At 40.6% G+C, this 18,979-nt stretch overlaps 3 protein-coding genes across 4 annotated transcripts in view; 2 read left to right on the top strand and 1 right to left on the bottom strand.

Annotated features, from left to right (window-relative positions):
• hint3 (histidine triad nucleotide binding protein 3) overlaps positions 1 to 646 on the top strand; it is a 3,609-nt gene extending 2,963 nt beyond the window's left edge. The window contains exon 6 of the transcript XR_006052779.1: positions 541 to 646. The gene's annotated coding sequence lies outside the window, so the exon portion shown is untranslated. The remainder of the gene's footprint in view (positions 1 to 540) is intronic.
• A 128-nt stretch (positions 647 to 774) lies between these two features.
• si:dkey-29b11.3 (actin-binding Rho-activating protein-like) lies at positions 775 to 1,811 on the bottom strand. The gene is made up of 2 exons (XM_005944556.2): positions 1,654 to 1,811; positions 775 to 1,302 (listed from the first exon to the last, which is right to left on the bottom strand). Exon 2 carries the CDS (start codon positions 1,292 to 1,294, stop codon positions 800 to 802), a length of 495 nt encoding a protein of 164 aa, XP_005944618.1. The 5' UTR covers positions 1,295 to 1,302; positions 1,654 to 1,811; the 3' UTR covers positions 775 to 799.
• Positions 1,778 to 14,706, top strand: trmt11 (tRNA methyltransferase 11 homolog). Of its 2 annotated transcripts, none has more exons than XM_042212745.1 (13): positions 1,778 to 1,900; positions 2,724 to 2,789; positions 2,933 to 3,006; positions 3,135 to 3,216; positions 3,352 to 3,444; positions 3,536 to 3,670; positions 3,746 to 3,902; positions 3,987 to 4,067; positions 4,212 to 4,376; positions 4,658 to 4,730; positions 5,022 to 5,156; positions 9,984 to 10,104; positions 12,685 to 14,706. In XM_042212745.1, the coding sequence occupies exons 3-13, from the start codon at positions 2,984 to 2,986 to the stop codon at positions 12,823 to 12,825; spliced, it is 1,206 nt and encodes a 401-aa protein (XP_042068679.1). In that variant the 5' UTR covers positions 1,778 to 1,900; positions 2,724 to 2,789; positions 2,933 to 2,983; the 3' UTR covers positions 12,826 to 14,706. The 2 variants fall into 2 exon arrangements, with proteins under 2 accessions (XP_042068679.1, XP_005944619.1); XM_005944557.3 differs by lacking the exon at positions 1,778 to 1,900 and adding an exon at positions 2,241 to 2,354.
• Positions 14,707 to 18,979: the final 4,273 nt, after the last annotated feature.

Here is an 18,979-nt window from a genome sequence, read left to right as displayed (position 1 = left end):
GATGAATGAAAGTATGTGCTGTGAAATGTGTGAAATGATGTTATACTTTGCAGTGGTATTTGGAATAAAACCAACAACAACAAAATGTACTGTACAAAAGGTATGCACTTTAAGAATGGCTTTCATTTAGAATAAACAGTATTCTGTTGCTTCTCAGTGCCTTTGTAGTATCTCAGTATGGTTTACATACAGACCCTTTTTCAGTTTCACTCTTAACCCACCTGCAGTAACACTTTAACACACAAGACATCGTTTCTTATCTTTATTATGATACAATTAGGAGACAGTGTTAATCTATTAATGCTTTGTGTTTAAAAAAAATATATTCCTGTACTTTCATACTTTCAATAAGAGCTGGTACTCAGTCTATAGTTCCTTATGATGTGGTTCTTATTGCTTTAAAGCTGCACTATTAGTTTCAAAATTTGGAACTGTAGCAATATTGTGTCATTGCAAAGCACACTTAAAATAAATACATGTTGAAGCAGTCAGGCCAAGTCGGGTCAAGTTCATCCTATAGCATCATTATGTCTGTCACAGGCAGCCTCATGTTCTCTTTGGCTTCGGTTCGGTCCCATTAGCAAATCTGATGTCATCTCAACTGCTCACTGCTCCACTTTCACCTCGTCAACAAGCTGCTGGAGGGAAAAAATGCTCAGGTTTGAAGTTACCTTTTCTCATTTTGACTGACATTTAGTGGTTTCCCCATGTTCTTTGTCTGCACAAGCTGCCACATCAAGTGCCTGTGTACCTGCGTGTACTACACGCACAATGAATCAAGGCATCTAAACATTTGTGGTCACTGCAACAAAGTGATAACTACGTGATCATCCTTCCCCTGCCACAGCATCTCCCCTTCGAAGTCAACCAGTCTCTGTTTCCTCGCTCGCAGAAGAATCCCAACCAGTTTATTCGAGATAGTCACATAATGCTCAAACAGCTTTCCAAATCTTACAGTAATCACTTTCCCATCGCTGCCCCCCGACTCCCCAATGCTCCTTATGACCTCACACAGCTCCTGAACCTCTCTGCTGATGTGTGTGTGAGCATCCCTCCCACGTTGCTCTGTCAGGGAACCCTGCAGGGGTTTCCCATACTCATCCCCTCCCCTCGGAGGGACCACCGTGCTCGGTCTGGTGTTGTGACTGAAGGGATTGTGCTTCTGGTACTCCTGGTGTTCGCTGGACCATTTCTGCCAGTTTTCCTTCAAGCCTTTCACAGAAACGATGCACGCCGCAGGAGTTTGGGCGTTCTCTTCTGTTTCCACGGTGGTGCTCTGGCTGTTTGTTCCCATGTTTGACTCTGTTCAAGACAAATTTGATATATACAATCATTTCTCAACAGAGAAATGCAGCATCTTAATCTTCCTAATGTTACTTTATTGTTTCCAAATTCTTTAAGTCTCACCTACTTATTTTTCACACAACTGTTCTTGTGATCCAGCTGTGTGTATGATCACATCAGTTATGACTGGCAGCCGCAATCTTAAATCGTAAATTCAGCTGACAGCTCATTAAAACGAAATTACTTATTTCCCACAGTTAATATAATATCATTATCAAAACAACGAGTGAACATCTAGCTTTGTAAAGTAACCTGGAAGTTTTCAGTCCTTCAGATTCTCGTAGTAAATATAAACAGTGACACACTGACCTGATCCTCCCTTCACCTGCAGTTACGCTTCATTGCGACCAAAGAGCAAGAATCCTGGTTACACTGTTACTAAGTAATACAACTTAACAACACTGCAGCAGTGCTGACAGAGGCAAGAGTGCGGATGGATGCCTTTTTGTCACCAGACAAAACCACTATGATGGACATCAACTTCAGCCAGTGACACGGCAGAGACAATCCGGACAGCCAATCAGTAGGAGGGGCGGTCTTACAAGACGGCTCTGATGTAAAGCAGATTACAGACTTTATCCACACATGTATGACCAGAATAGTAAAGCATACCGATGTGTACTGATGACAAAAATTTGCTTACTTGTGACATTAAAAAGACACATACACACAGGTTTATGAAAAAAGTGATAAGGAGTTTTTTAATGCAAATAAAGGTTGCAAAATAACATTAAAAACGAAGTATTCACCTGTGCTTATGTATGATAATGTTAGCATAAAACAGCGGCAGTACAAAACTTAATACGAGTGTATCATAGCTAAATGAAACACAGTACCTAATTTTTCTGCCATTTATAGAAATACAGTCCCCAAGCGGTACTTTGTGTCAGAGCTCGGTTTCAAGCCGGACGTATTTTCAAATTGCGACAACAATGGCTGCCTTCAGTAGTCGATCATGCCTCCAGTATTTATTGCATCTTGCCCAGGATAATCTAGACTTCAGGTTACCGGTAACAAGCATCAGATATTGTCGGTTTCTCTTTGGTTCAGAGTGATTAACTGTTCGTGTAAAAAGCGATAATTTGCAGACTGGAGTCTCCTCTGACTCTCGGTTTGTGTTGGGCTCATTCAAAGTATGAGCCCATAACAAACAAAAAAGTAACCTACTTTTGGAGACGAGATGTCTACAATTTGATCACAGCAATACATCAAACTTGAGCAATGGTCTGGCAGATAGAGCATATTGCGTTGTTTTATGGCATTATTTTATGCCTACATCACATAGAACCAGTTTGTAATAATTTAATTTAATATTTCATATGTGATTCTTCTGTTTTGTGTAACATTAATATTCTCGCTTTATATGCCGTCTTATGTAGGAAATAAAAGCTCTGCTGGCTCTCAGAGGGAAACCATTTCGTCCCTGTGAAAACTTCAGAGAAAAGGTTTGCATGTTGAGGGGCTTATTCTAATCTGACTCTCTATTCTAATCTAAGACATTGATTATTGGCAGCAGAATGGTGATGTTTCTCTTTAGTAGATCTCACATTTCCCGGCAGTCACTCCACATCTCTCCTCTTCTCCGTAGTCTCCTTTCTGGTGCCTGGATGGTTTGTCTGAGGAAGATGTCCACAGCATCATGGCCAGATCTGTGTGTGCAAAGTAAGTGTTTAAGCTTTGCAGTTAGGAAAGTGAAAGAGCCACATCTCTACTGATGGAATAACTGTATGCTGCACAGATTCAAGACTGGCTGAGATGTGGCTTTAGTTCATGTTGGGTTGTCGTTCTAGGTCTGCTTTTGAACTGTGGGGCCACGGGCAAACACACAGTGAACTCAGAACATCCCTTCTGAACTTCCCCTCAGAAATCATGGTTTGTTGTTTAGAGTTTGTATCATACTATTCTGTTGGAAAGACAGATTTTTGCAAGTGTATGAAATTTAATTTCAAATGTTTACGTTACACAATAACACATTTCATTTCTGTTTCTGCTCTTCATTCCCTGCAGAGTCCATTCATGCACAAAGACTCCACATACAGGATAAACGTCTACACATTCAACAAAACTTTGCTGTTTGCAGACAGAATCAAAAGGATCGATGTAAGTATTTAGATGTGCGAGTGCATGTAAAAACATATAAATATGCACATAAAATAATAATAATACTAATAGTAAAATGCAATCTCACCAGGCCTTGGAGTATCTTCCCTTTGAGGGGAGAGTAAGCCTTAAGAATCCCCAGCACATCTTCTGCTTATTAGAGGATTACGGCACAGACCCCAACAATATCCCCGAGGATCCCAATTACATCTACTTTGGCAGATGGGTAAGATGCATTTTGCTACTTGTGTACATTAAATGAATGTGGAGCGATCTACAGCGGAACTCTTCCATTTTACAGATAGCAGACGGTCAGCGTGATCTGATTCGCTCCCACAGTGTGAAGAACAGACACTTCATAGGAAACACCAGCATGGACGCTGGCCTCTCATTCATCATGGCCAACCACGCCAGGGTCAAACAGGATGACCTAGTTTTTGACCCATTTGTAGGCACAGGTAAGTTAATCCAGTCGTTGCTTCCCCCCACAGACAGCTATAGACAGCAAAGTAAATACTTTAATGTGAGTCAATGTGTTTTAGGGAGCCTGCTGGTTGCGTGTTCTCATTTTGGAGCTTATGTATGTGGAACTGACATTGATTACAACACTATTCACGGGAAAGGTAAGCTCTGCTCATTAGAGATTACACCCTGCAGCAGTTGAAGTCTTACAGGTTAAGGATTGCAGTTTTATTTTATGCTGTTTTTCTATTTGAATCAGATCAGTCCCCTGTTCAGATTTGCTGATGGTGCCTTTTGTCTTTTAGGTCGGTCAAGCCGTAAAAACCAAAAGTGGCGAGGGCCCGACGAGAACATCAGAGCCAACCTGCGGCAGTACGGGGCACAGAAGATGTACGTGGACGTGATGGTGTCTGATGCCTCCAAGCCTGCGTGGAGGGATGCTGCTCTGTTTGATGCTATCGTTACTGACCGTAGGTCCTTTAGTTCACCCTAACCAGACCACAAGGGATTTAACATCTCCTTTCATTAAATATCTCTGTTATTCTTTAGATTTGATTGTTTCTTTGAGCTGTTACAAATACATAGCTTATGGACACTCCAAGATTTTTGATGTTTCTTTAGAATTTGAGTAGCAGTACTGCAGCTAGCATGTTCCTCAGCTACATCTATTCTGTCTGTGTTCTTCGTAAACAGGAAGAAAACTCTTCTTGTTTTATTTTTTTGATACTCACTGTGTGACTGTTCTTGTTAGCTCCATACGGTATCCGGGAAGCCACGAGGAGAACAGGCTCCCACAAGGACATTGCTAAACCTGCTGAAGGCGTGTAAGTTCATCACATATTATAGTTATACCAACATCTATCTATCTATCTATCTATCTATCTATCTATCTATCTATCTATCTATCTATCTATCTATCTATCTATCTATCTATCTATCTATATATATATATATCTATATATATATACATATATATACATATATAAATAACTGGGGAATTAGTCCAATGTTTAGTCCTGAGGAAACTAGTACATGAAATGCCAAATAAAACCACAAAGTTTTGCCATCACTGCTCTGTTCTAAATGTTGTATTTTTATTTCAATATTCTGCACAGTTTTGAAGAGTCTCACGTCCCAGTCTCACAGGCGTACCACCTGAGTGACATCTTCACAGATCTGTTAAACTTCTCCGCCCACCACCTGGTCATGGGAGGGAGGCTTGTCTACTGGCTGCCTGTCTACAGGCCAGAGTGAGTAAACAGACTTGGCATCATCACCTAGTCATAAACATTTTCAGAGTGATGATAAATCTGTTCAGTGTAGGAGGTAACTTACCAGTTAACTTGTCAGTACTTAAATTTGTAGAACTTTGTAATTGTTAGCATTTTGGGGTGGCGTCAGAAAGACATCTGATGCCAATTTCTGAATAAGAGGGGAGCTGAAAGCTTCTGCTTTTTCAGTGCAATCAAAGCAAATATAATATACAGCAGTGTTTCTGGGGCATTTTCACATATCTTTGCTTCTTTGCATGATAGAGCTGTAACCTGCATTTATGGATGGCATGGCTGACTGTGTATACACATAATGTTTTTAATGCAGTGTCACCCGAGGGCATCAACAAGCTAATGTTTTTTTGAAAGAGTAATAACTAACTAATAAGCATCATTTTTGCTTCTTGTTTATGCCCTATCCAGTCATGAATATGTCCTTTTAAACTTGTTAGGTGTATTTGGATTGACATATATATATCCATACACATGTGCAAACACAAAGTGTATAAATAGTGGGTCAAAGCCCTAACTTCTCGCTATACCGTGTAAAAACCATATTTTTGTACATCTTTGACTTAAACTGATTTTAATTCATCATGTATCTTACAAATACCATTTATTTAAATAATGATCATGTGTGGAGCCAATACAGAACCCTGGAGGAAACCACATACAGAGTCCAAGCAGTTACAGGAGTATTCACACAGCTTCACAAAAAACATGTATTAATTAAATGTTTTTTTTACTCAGTGCAATATAACCCGTAATTAATATGTCATGACTGATTGTATCAAATGTTTTTAAAAGACCTTGAAGTCCTCCAATTGCATACCGTTTCTAAGCAATAGCATCTGTAATCTCTTCGATTGATTCAGTTAATGTTGGTGATGTTGATCTGAATCCATACTGACCGTCGGGGAGTAATTTAAATGTATCGAATAATTTGTTGAATCGGTTATTGAACAGTTTTTCTAGAGGCTTGGAGAATTGTGGGAGTTTAGAAACAAGCCTATAATCTTTGAAGTGGTGTCTATCCTCAGTTTTATACAGTGGCACAATTTAAAATATTTTTATATTGTGTGGACTTTTAGCGGCTCTGAGATGCTTTTAAAACCTTCATAGCAATCTTCATATCAGTATCATTGCAGTCAGTGGATGCTTTGTAATTATACTTATTTACAACATTAGTAATTTCTTTTTCCTTTATTCCCCTTTTCACTGCTGTAAAGAACACTGAGTTAGGATTTCAGGATTCATTGCAATATTCTTGGACTATAACAAGTTATAAGGAAACACCCGGGCTGTGTAAGGTGAGCTGGTGCGTCACTGCCAAGATAAGATGGCAACTGCATGTTTAGTTATTGTTGATTACCAACAACAGTTTTGAATTCGGAATCCAGATTTTAAGCTCAAACCTCATTATCTCAGTTTGGAAATAGTTTTGTCTTTGCCTTTCTTTAAATAATGATCTGTACAATAGGGGGCAGGCTTACGCCATAAACCAGAAGTGCACAATGCAGGTCTGTTGTAAGCACAACCGACGAGGTTTAAATTTGTTTTTGGCCTAATTAATTACCCAAATAACTAAACAATATGAAGCAAAGAGGGAATACATAGCAGACACTATTACATTTTATAAAAATGACTGATTACTGTCTATAATTAAAACTGGCTTTGTGATTTTTATTAAGGGAAAAGTGAACCCGAGAGACAGACGACAGTGTTTTACTGGATTTGTACACTCACAAAGGACCTTCTACTATCTTAGGGTATTTCCCTTTATTCTGATTCCCATGTCTAACCACCTGTGTGGATTACAGTAATGTTCAGGTGTGCCGAGGCTTTCTTGCCCATACAGCTGGGCCACGGCAAACCACAACTGACAGCAATGTGCACTTTATATGCTGCCTAAGACGGCTCATCAGAGACAAAGTTGTGTATTGTTAAAGCTTCTGTGCGTTTGCAGAAAGCGAAGTGCTGACTCTCAGTGCAGGTGTTCATTTGTGTAGGTATGAACCACAACAAACTAAGGCAGAAACGGACGTTAGGCGAGGAAAAGCGCCACGGGGCTCAAACTCTTTCTGGTCACTCATTAAAAGACCAGGAAGCAGATGGGATAATCACGGATCCAGTCACCGGCTATTATTGTATCCTTGTGACTGAGAGACATCAGTTTGCAACCCTTTGACTTTTATCCAGCCGCTTTGTGTTTCTGCACGCATCGAAACATATGCACGAATGTGTGTGTGTGTGGTCCCGTGTACGCGCACGTGCACACGTTTGTGTCACCATGTTCACACATTTGTCTTTGCTACTCATCTCATCGGTGCTTGACCCGGTGCCTGTCAGAGCGCCGTGCCAAAATAAACATCTGAGGCCAGGCAAGTCACATGTATGAACTATGTCTCTATGGTGTGCAGGCTGATCTGCGAGTGTGTGTGTTTGTGTTGTTGGATATGTGTGTCTGTGTGTATAAACCCAGACGCAGCCTGTCTCCTGGGTCTAATCTGGGGCTCTACAGGGGAGATATCAGGTTTCCAATACCCCCACATACATGTGTGTGTGTATCTGCGGCAGTGGCTGTGATAGAAACAGTGGGGACTGTGTGTGTGTGTGTCCGTCTGCCTCATGAAAATGGGGGCAGTGTGTGTGTGATGACAGGTGACACAGAGTCCTGTCAGCAAAAGACAGAGCCTAGACCAGGTCAGACCGCTTAAACTCTCTTCCTTTTCTGCCCCTCAAAAAATAAATGAAGAAAAAGTATTGAGACGGATGATGTGTTATCCATCATCAAAGCCATAAAGTGAGCTAATTACAACATAAATAAGGGAAGTAAAGATATGAATCAGCTGCATAGTCAGAGGTAATATTAGATGAATAAATGAGTAGTGGTGACATTTTCAGATTGTAATTTCTTAGTTGAGTTTAAGTTTCCAGAGAAATCGTATAGCAATAATTAAGCTTTTGCATGCTTCTACATTCAGTGTGATGCAACAGTACCGTTGTAATTTTTAGTTAAACTGTTGAACTTAAACAGCAAGTCTTCTCTGTCAGTTACAGTAAAGTAGACACTTGGAAGCAATACCTGTAGTACCCAGAAGCTGTGACCTGTCTATTGGCAACGTGAACATCAGTCTGTAAACAAGAAAGACTTGCAACTTGCAACTCAGACCTTGGTGATAGATTAAGGGTGCAGCACTGAAACGGGGCAAAATAATGTGTCAGTGCAAACCCCATATAGCTCTCATAGGTGTGGTTAGTTTCTGGTTGATTTACAGAAGTTGCGCTGTTTTCTAAGCACAGGCACGGTCGGTTCATTTCAAAACCAAGCGCAAATAATAAGACGTGTTTTTTTTCTGTTATAATTAGTAATAAATTCTGTTTTGCAAACATTAGTAAATAAGTTTGCGCACTTGGTGCAATGGGGTCAGTCACAAAAATCTGAGTTTCCACCATTTAAATGCAATTTTGTCTTTATAAATACAAACACTACTGTTTCTTCTTCTCTTCTTTTTTTGTTCGTGCTGGTGGAGTGTTAGTAAATCTGGCCCCGGAAGTCTACAGCTGTCATTTATATACAGACTGTGTTTGGACTATCCATTTGTTCACTCTGTGGTGAGTTATAGTGAGTGAGCCAAACTGTTTAAATCTATTGCTTTTTTAAAAAAAAAATCTTTTTGTTTATTTACTAATTTATTACAGTTTCCCATTAGAAATGTGCGAAATCTTAATGTTGATAAGTCTCGAACCAGTTTTACTGTGAATCTTAAATACCTGTCCAGACAAAACAAGAATGTCAAACACAAAAATGGGCTCGCGTCCATGATGAAAGTTAAAAAAACTGATGTGAAAGGGGAAAAAAGAGCTAGGGCAGGAGATCAAAGCCATCTCATCTTTTGAATCTCAATAAATAAGAAAAAGTAATTTAAAGGAAACAAGTCGTTAAATAAAATAGGCTGTTAGTAACATGGTACGTTGTAATTACAAAGAGAAATAGGGATGGAAAAACAAGAAACTCATCCTTGTCATGATGCAGTTCATTTGTGCGGTAGAAATACTGAGCACCTGATTGGCAGCTCAGAATTGCTGCCTGGCTGCATCACTGCCCAGTCACCACGACAACCAAACATCCCATTACCCCAGAGCCCCAACTGCCGCCATGGCAACAAGGCAAACAGTCATGCACAAATCAGACTGAGTTGCTGGCGTGACGGTAGTTCGGAGAAAGTGCTACTGACACAAATATGCAAACACATACATCAGCTGCCGTTAATACGCCGTAACCCGGCCTGGCCGGCGATGACAGAGCCAGCAGCCAACCCGACAGGTCACATTCACTTTTTCCACCTTCATCTTCACACAAAACGAGCTACCTTAGCCTCGCCAGCCGTGGTGGCACCGAACCTCTTGAATGTTTCGTGTTTATCTGAGAAACAGAAAGAAGCACACACAGAGCAAAGAAAGACATTAGAGCGCGCTGAAAAAACCCCCAAAGAGCTGGCAAAAGTTAGGTAGTAATCTTGACAGAATTACTGTGTGTCCTGGCAGCCTTTTAATGGCCTCCAGATGACATCTGTAGCGCATTGTTATCACAAGGGACTTACACTTCCTCTCATTCAGACTTTTAGATGCGTACAATCAAAATTTATTAGAGTCAGATGATGGATATTGGTTTAGCTTTATATTTCTGTCTCTTTGTTTCCTCCTCATTTAAACTGATCTGTAGCATGTGTGTGTGTGTGTGTGTGTGTGTGTGTGTGTGTGTGTCTGTGTGTGTGTCTGTGTGTTTGTGGGGACTCTTTCCAGGTACTGCGAGGAGATGGTTCCTCTTCATCCATGTCTCCAGCTCATCAGCAACTGTGAGCAGACACTCTCAAGCCACACCTCACGGCGTCTGATCACCATGGAAAAGATCAAAGAACCAGAGGTGTGTCCATGTGGGTGTTTGTGTAAGAGATGAAACAAAATGAATCAGTTGCCTAATTTACAGAGAAGGAAAATATTTTCCAGTTCCAGTGCGAGGACATGCTGTTTGTCGTCACATGATAGCAAATGCAGTAAATCAGGCTGTGTTGGATGCTGATTAGAACAATTAAATAGATGGCATTTGTCATTATTTTTCATTCTGTTAGCTGTTTGCTTCAGGTGATGTCATTCATCCAGTTACTGTCCAGATGAAGCCAAGGGATTTTAAAGTGCACATTTTCATCACAACTAGCTAAATATGTTGTTTTTAGGTTATCTATTGTGGTTGCATCATTACAAATGACCTCATATCTTCACAGCAGACCAAATTTGTGTGCGTGCTGCAGAATTTGTTTATGTGTGTGCATGAAACACACATAAACTGATATAACTTCTTTTTCTTCTAGTAAAATGAGAACATGTGTCCGCCTGCCTGTTCCTTCATGCGTTTAATGTTTTTTCATGGAGTTTTTTTTTTTCTTGTCATGAACGCACGCGTCATGAGACGGATGTAGTATGCGCGTATGTATGTTCTTTTACATGTCTCCCGCTGGAAGTGATGGTGTCTCTCTGTCTGTCTCGGGTAAATCCTCACCATCTGGCTGTGATTGGCTCATTTCTTTTATACTGGAACCCTAAAAGGCATAATCACACATTGTATGGAAAACAATCCATCTTTGGATCTGACATCCATTCCGCTTCAAAACCCCAAATTGCTCCCATAAAGCGCCTGGTATGACACGCACACACCGAGACACGTTGTGTGAGGTTATCTGACTGGTATCTGTAGCTCAGGTCTGTAGAGTTTTTTTTGTTTTGTTTTGTAGTTTGTTTGTTTTTTCAAATTGGCCTCCGTCTGCACCTATCTGCACGCGCTCGTCAGGATTCGCAGCCTGATGTGTGTCAACACTTTTCTATGCGTGTGTCCGCAGTTTCCCGGTTTTGACAGTGGAGGAGTTGGCCTAATTGTTTTGAAGGTTTCCTGTAAAGCTCCGTAAAGAAACCTCACCTCTTCTTATTTATGCAGTGTTAGAAAATTTGTTTGGTTACCCAGACCGCTTGTCATTCACCTCATTTTTTACATTCAGTATATGTAACTCTCCACCTGAAAGAGTAAAGAACCACTGTTGTCTTCTGTGCCAATTTTGTAGTCACGTCTTTTTATCCTCATCACTCTGGGGTCGTGCTTATGTTGTCAGTCTTTTTACCTTTTAAACCTGAATCTTTTCCTCAGAATGGCAATAAAAAACGTTTCCAGGTTGCTTGGCAGCATCGGCAAGCAAAGAGGGGGTGTCTTTGACAAATTACAGGCCCCAGGATTGGAGTCATCATTTCTCAACTCACCTCATTTACCTTAATAGTGGAGGTAAAACTGAGATTCACAACAGCTGATTTTCAGCTGCGTAACAGATAAACGGTCTTGTGTGCTTGTGAAGCACTATTGGAGGGATCAGCCATTTTTCCCAGTCCTATTCCCTCAGTTGGTGTTTTGATGATGGTTGTGGAGAGTTGTGTCCTACGGGTGTTGAGTTGGGTTGAGATTTGGTGGCTGCAAAGGCCACAGCATATGATATACATTATTTTCATACTTAAAGCACATTCAGTGCTCCCTCTCTTTTGCTGCATGGATGGGGACATTCTCATCAAGGGAGAGACTACTGCAATCAGGACGGAAATGTTTCATTTATGTGATAAAGACGATCAATCAAAACAAACTTGGGATGATTGATGTCACGTTAGCGCAACAGAACCCCTCATTTTTGGGGCTGTTTATGATACTCATGCACTTCTCAGCAGTATGGTTAAGGATGCCTCACAGGCTGTCAGCACTTTTTCCACATGCAGCTTCTTTTCTTCTGACAATAATATCTAATGTCATTAATGCACAAACATCACAAAGCCATAATTTGTTACCCACTATGTACTCTTTCCTGCAGATCTAAAGCCACATACCACGTTAGTCACTGTTCCTGTTAAAACACTGCCCACCTGAGAAGCCTTTGAGACTGGCACGCTTGCCATCTGCACCTTAGAAAAATCCAATTTTCCAGAAGCATTTAAGTCTTTCCCTTCTCCCATCCATACAAAACCTGGAACACCTGCTCAGCATTATTATACGTGCCACGAGGCGTCTTTTGTGTTGAGTTTTCCACATCTCCTTAGATTTTTCCTTTATTTCATCACCTGTGTGTGTATTATTAATATACGCATAACTCTTCCTATTCTATAAACATGCCAGACATGTGCACACCTTGTGAGAGAGTACTGTGTTGATTTGTAGGAGGAATTTAGCAAAGCAAAAATAAAAGCTGCCTTTTATTCAGGTGTTTCTGATTTTGTTCATTTATTTATTTACTTCATTTCTTTGTTTTCAAGATGTAATATATGTTATTCATAACGAAAACTTTATTAGCAAGATGTCATGTTGGTTGGAGCAGCAAGAATATTTTAGTAAACTGAATAATTTGTTTTAATATCTGTGGGAAACTTGTAGATTTTTAAGTTAGGCAGATTCAACAGTAACCTCTGCGTTTCTTTCCAGGAATTTGATAGCCTGGCCCATCTGTCAGATCCCCGCTTCAGCGCCTACCAGGGTCACAATGCCTTCAGAGAGAAGTACTTCAGTGGACTTAACAAAAAGTCCACCAAGGAGAACAACAAATCTGACGTTAGCGGGGACTGAACGCATCAGTGGGATGAAGATCACCAAATTTCCTCAGTGTCTTATCAAAAAAGATGAAACTTTTTAATCAGCGCATTGTTGTCAGTGCTCTCAAAAGAAAAACAAGTTATCCCATTTTTAAAAAATCTATTTGTTTTTTATTTCTTTGCAAATAAACCAAAAATGTGTGTGTTCTTTCTGAGTGGTACTTTTGAGAGTCTGAAATTGGGTAAGAGAAAGGGAAACGTGCATCTCTATAACAAATATTTTCTAATGTAATATTTATAATTTAGCTGTTAATTGTAAAATGTGGTAATTAAGAATTGACCAGAGTCCCCAAAACATGGATCCATGATGCAGGTTGTACATAGTTCATAATGTGGAACGTTCTACCTGGAAGACACCAGTGTCTATGTATGTATGTCACATGCTCAGATACTAAAAACCCAAATATATGATTGCTGGTGTCACTGTCATAACACAGCTCTGCCATAACCACATTCCAAAAGTGTTTTCACACTCTCTGTTACCTAGCAACTGGTCCCAGCAAATTGATAAGAGTCAATATTTTCTCATATTTACTATAATTTTACCCCCATGATGCCAGTGCATCTTATACAGATGAGGTCAAAATGATTACCCGCCCTATAAAATTGAAATTTTCTGTCAAACTTTTTTAATTAAAAAAGTGTTTTTTTTTAAGCGTAGCATTCCTAAACATACTGATTTTCCCCATAAAAGATAAATTATTCCAGAGAATAATTCAGAACAAACAAAATTGACCAGGATCAACATTTTTAGCCCCCTGAGAAACTGACCATTTCACTGAGCCATAGTACAACCCACAGCTGTGTCTAAGAATCCAAAATTAAACTGGGATGTTTGGAAAACCTGTCTTAAAAACGACTTGCTCTGTTGAACAGCGCTTTGGAAATCCTTAAACAAAAGATTTAAATTTCATAGGGGTGCTAATAATTCTGTCCTCATCTTTACATTAGCTCTGTCAGTTTAACCGACTTTAACTCTGTCATAGAGCCCACATATTGAACAAAACAGAATGGACATTTATATCCACGGTTCTGCTTTGGCTCAGAGTAAGGGAGCATGTTTAGGTGGCCTCCCTGTGCAGGCAAGAGCCCAAATCACAGGACGTCCCCACTTCTCCACCACTACAGTTAGTCAGCAGCTTTTGTTGTTTTCTGACCACAGTTTACATGCAGCCTGGCTCATTATTCATCTCCTGAGAGCGACGTAGCTGGCCCTCATGTGCATTACCCCTTTGCTCTGTTTATCAGTTGGGCCTCTGCCTTTCCACCACACTTCCCCTTCGCCCTGCTTCACAGGGAGAGTTCCTGGCACCATCACATGATACCCGGCTCACCATCGTTTGCGGTGCGTGTTGTTTACAGTTCCCACAGCGGCCTTTTGTTGTCCATCATCATCAAGCGAAATCAAATTATTCCACAAGACAGAGACCTCGGCTTTCCTTACTTTTCACTTCTGCCCTCTCGCTCTTGGTATTTTCCTTCCCATATTCACCACAACAGAAGAACACTGTTAGTTGGAGATGGTAGTTTTAATGCACATGCTGTCTATTACTGTGTGTGTGTGCTTCCATAATACAGTGATAAAACAAGTTCTCAGGAGCCCTCAGACTCCAGTGATGCAGACTATAATTAGGGAGAGAGAGGGAGGGTATGTAGGGGGGGTTCCTCTCTACACACCACGTAATGTTGTCCAGACGCTGAGGAAATTCTGTTTGTGCCCATGTTTATACATGTGTGTACTTGCGAGATCTGGTTTTGTTTTATGTTGGATGCTAACTGCAGCAGAGCAGTTTCCTGATGTCGGTCTGTGATAATAAAATGATTCGAGACCTAACTTGTAAATATAATCATACTCCAAACACTGGTTGGATTGATAATTACAGAGATGCCTCCTTCTTTACTTTCTCCTTTTGTAGTGATATACATATTATTTGATGGGGTTTTAAGCAATGGTTCTCTTCCTGCTCCATTCATGTCTTTATACTAAATCTTTTATCCCTCCCTTTTGACCTGTAGCAGTTCTTCTCTTCAGCTCCTCATTTTGTCACCTCTGCCCCTTTCCTCCTCTCTTTTGTTTCTCAGAGGGGAACCCCCTGAAGGAGTGGAGGTCCACTGTTTTGGAACAATGACTCCTGATTAAACTCCCTTCAGTCTGAAAGTGACCTTCAGCCTGCTGAATCAGTGACAACAAACGGCACACTTAGGACACTTGCATGCAATCGATGACTTAAATCTAATTATTAGCATCAGAACAAACTGACTCCCAGGTTCTCCACACAAAAACAATTTAGAAAGCAAATTTTGAATCCAAAGGAGAAGGTGAATGCAACTGGAACTGAACAAAAAAGTTATTTGACTCATTATTGCTATTACTATTATTATTGGGATTTTTTTTTGTATGCATGGCAATAATGTCATTGATTGTGGATATAAAATCTGATGCCTTTGCACCCCGTAAGTGGGACACAGTAAAAATGAGACATTTCAGTCAAACTATGGGCCACAGCAAGATGACTACATGAAATGTAGTCTATTCGTGACCCAATAAAATACACTAGTTTCTAGCTAGTTGTCTGTCTAAAAAATATGAATTAACACATTAACAAAATGTTTTGTTGTACTGTACCGCAACGTAAGACTTGAATCTTTGTAGAGCCTACAACAAGCCCACATTTTCACTCGCATTCATGGTTGTGCGGGTGCTGTATGTGTTAATTACCATGTAGGTTGCTTTCCGATACAAATTTGCTGACATTTGTGAGTCCTTGTGTTGATCCTATCAAAATGATTCCTTATATTTAGAAAATTATTTTATTCTCTCACTGGTAAATTCAAAAACTGCAACGAAAAAGTAGCCAGAAATGCACAGGAGGAATCGATGGTGCTAAACAGACCGGTCCGCAACATGATGGATAGTTAGAATTATAGAGAAATGCACATAAGGTAACACTAAGTTGCAGTATAAGGTTTCAGAGGGGTTTGCAGTTAAGGACTGGTAGCTCCAGCATAGATTTCCCGCTGAAGCAGGAAGTGTCCAGCACATAACAATGACATTTCCTTTTTACCCATTTTTTTTTTATCCACTGCCAAACGCTTTCTAAAATGTTAATGAGAGACATCTAAAGTGTGGCTGGAGGGCTTAATTTTGTTAGCTTTGTTCTTTTCACTTTGTTCCCTCATTGTTTCAACATCTTCTCATTCCTCTGATCCCTGGTCAGAGGTCACAGTATTGTCTCATGATGTCCTCATCAGATCTGACTTGAAGATGTGCCACGCATTTGTTTGCTAGTGACAGATAGCAAGTGATTATACACCTACTGACCCACGACACGAGCTAACACGTTGGCCTTTTTCACAGAAATGTGTGGAGCACCTGATGCATGAGGGCTTCAGTATGTATGTAAATCCTGTGTGGGTGTGTGCGCTTCAGAAGGGGTGATGAATGTGTGACGGCGAGAAACTTCATAGTGCACAGCTGGTGTACAGGATTGCCTAAGCTAACACACATGCACACACACACACACTAACATATGTGCTGCAGGTGCTGTGCACCTGTCCATAGCCAGGGGAGTTTGAACACCTGCAAGTCCTCCACCCTTTCTCGCCTTGCATCACCCACCCTCAGGTCAACTTGGTGCCCTCATCCACCCCGTGAAACCAGGCTTTGCTCTTGTAAGTAATGATCAAGGTAAGGTGAGAACTGTCATCTTAATGTTTGGGAGGAGAAGCACAGCAGAGGAAGAGCCATTATAGTGCTACAAATCACCACCATTCCCATCTCACACAGCTGTGTGAAACTCAAACCATGCTCAGAAAAAAAGCACACAGAAAAAAAAAACAGAGGAAAGAGGGCGGGAGGATAACATCGTGTGATTAAAGATACGCCATTATTTTGCAATCAGCGATACAGCACATCCTGTGTATTTTCCTTCTCACACTGACTGAACATGGTGCCACTAGATGACAGCCTTGAGCAGAGAAAATGAAAACGATGTTCCTGTGTGTTATACATGTACTGTACTCTAGAATGCAAACTAATTCTGTACAATCAATGGTCTGCAGCTTGTAAACAAGCAGTTCAGAGGCGTTTGAAGTGATAGAGCTGTGGTTGAGAAAGTGCAGAGCAGCTCTGAACACATAACATCCTCTTTAAGACAATCGCATGGAAGTGATGAGGGTTGTTGACCCAGGAAATAAAGGGGGTGACTGAACGTCTTGTCACACAACTTCCTCATCCTTCTTTCACCTTTCCAGAGTTCACTGTCAGCAAGCACATCCGACTGTGATATCACAATCATCTGCGGTTCTATCACACATTAAAGCTCACTGAAGCTATACTCCAAAAACTCATGCTTAACTTAGAAAAACCAACAGAAATTCCAGTTTGTGGTTTGGGTAACCCCTTGTTTTCCTACATGTGAGCCTCTAAGTTCTTAAGAGGACTTCACACATGCATTGTTGTTTTTGCAAAATGACTTGTTTTTCTTTGTGTGCACTTTTACAGTGGTCTGAAAAAGTGTTTGCCCAGATTGTGATTTCCTATTTTTTGTATGTTTGTCATACTTAAATGTGTCAGATCAAACCAATGTTCTTATTAGACAAAGATGAACTAAAGATAACAAACATGTGTGAAAAAGTGAATGCCACCTTAACCTAATAACTGGTTGGGCCACGCACAGCAGCAACAACTCCAATCATGCATTTGGTATAACTGGTAATGACTCTTTTATAGCACTGTGGAGGAATTTCGGCTTACTCATCTTTGTGGAATTGTTGTAATTCAGCCACGTTCTCAAGCACGAACCTCCTTTTTAAGGTCATGACTTTGACTAGGCCACTCCAAAGTCTTCATTTTGTTTTTCTTAAGCCATTCAGAGGTGGACTTGACTTACTGGTGTGTTTTGGATCATTGTTCTGCTGCAGAAACCAAGTGCACTTCAGCTTGAGGTCATGAACAGGTGGTCGGACATTCTCCTTCAGGATGTTTTGGTAGTCGGCAGAATTCATGGTTCCATTTACCACAGCAAATCTTCCAGGTTCTGAGGCAGCAAAACAGCCCCAAGACCATCACACTACCACCACCATATTTTACTGATGGTACGATGTTCCTTTTCTGAAATGCTGTCATTTTTACACCAGATGTAATGGAGAGACACCTTTCAAAAAGTTCAGCTTTTGTCTTGTCATTTCACACAGTATTTTCCCAAAAGTCTTGGGGATCATCAAGATGTTTTCTGGAAAAACTGAGACGAACCTTTATGAACCTTTTGCTCAGCAGTGGTTTTCATCTTGGAACTCTGCCATGCAGGCTGTTTTTTGCCCCGTCTCTTTCTAATGGTGGACTCACGAACACTGCCTTAAACTGAGGCAAGTGACGCCTGCAGTTCTTTGGCTGTTTTTCTGGGGTCTTTTGTGACCTCTTGGATGAGTCATTGCTGCACTCTTAAGAAAATTTAGATAGGCTGGCCACTCCTGGTAAGGTTCACCACTGTTCCATGTTTTGGACATTTGTGGATAATGGCTCTCACTGTGGTTCGCTGGAATCTCACAGTTTTAGAAAGGGCTTTATAACCTTTTCCAAAATGAGAGATCTCAGTTACTTTGTTTCTCATTTGTTCCTGAATTTCCTTGGATCCCTGTGTGATGTCTGGCTTTTTGGGATCTTTTGGTTTACTCCACGTTGTCAGGCAGATCCTATTTAGGTGATATCTGGATTGAGAACAGGTGTGGCAGTAATCAGGCCTAGGTGTGGGCAGATAAACTCAGGTTTCTTAAGATGTGTTTCACCACAGTTAGTGTAGTGTTAAAAAATGCAAACTTCCTATACAAAAAATATGAAATCAGAAAGGCAGCAAACGTTTTTTTATACTGCTAAATGTGTTTGTGGAGGGCATCACACTTATTACCACCAAAAATGAGAAGGGAGAAGGGAGGGGAAAAAACGTGTTTGTACCAAAGAGCAGCAGGGAGCAAAGCGAACTAAAAAGAAAAACAAGCAGTGGTTATGTGTGTGTTCTTGTATTTGTCAGTGCTGTTCTTCATTAATGACAAGTAACCACTCAATGGCTCCCTAACGCCCTTTTTTAATGACTCTTAACAGCCAAGTGGGTACTCTGTCACACACAATG

The sequence above is a fragment of the Haplochromis burtoni genome, unplaced genomic scaffold (assembly GCF_018398535.1).
Source record: "Haplochromis burtoni strain Fernald_Lab_line unplaced genomic scaffold, NCSU_Asbu1 Contig_391, whole genome shotgun sequence".
Lineage (NCBI taxonomy): Eukaryota > Metazoa > Chordata > Actinopteri > Cichliformes > Cichlidae > Haplochromis > Haplochromis burtoni.
Note: the sequence above shows the minus strand (reverse complement) of the source record. Positions and strands in the feature narration are given on the sequence as shown.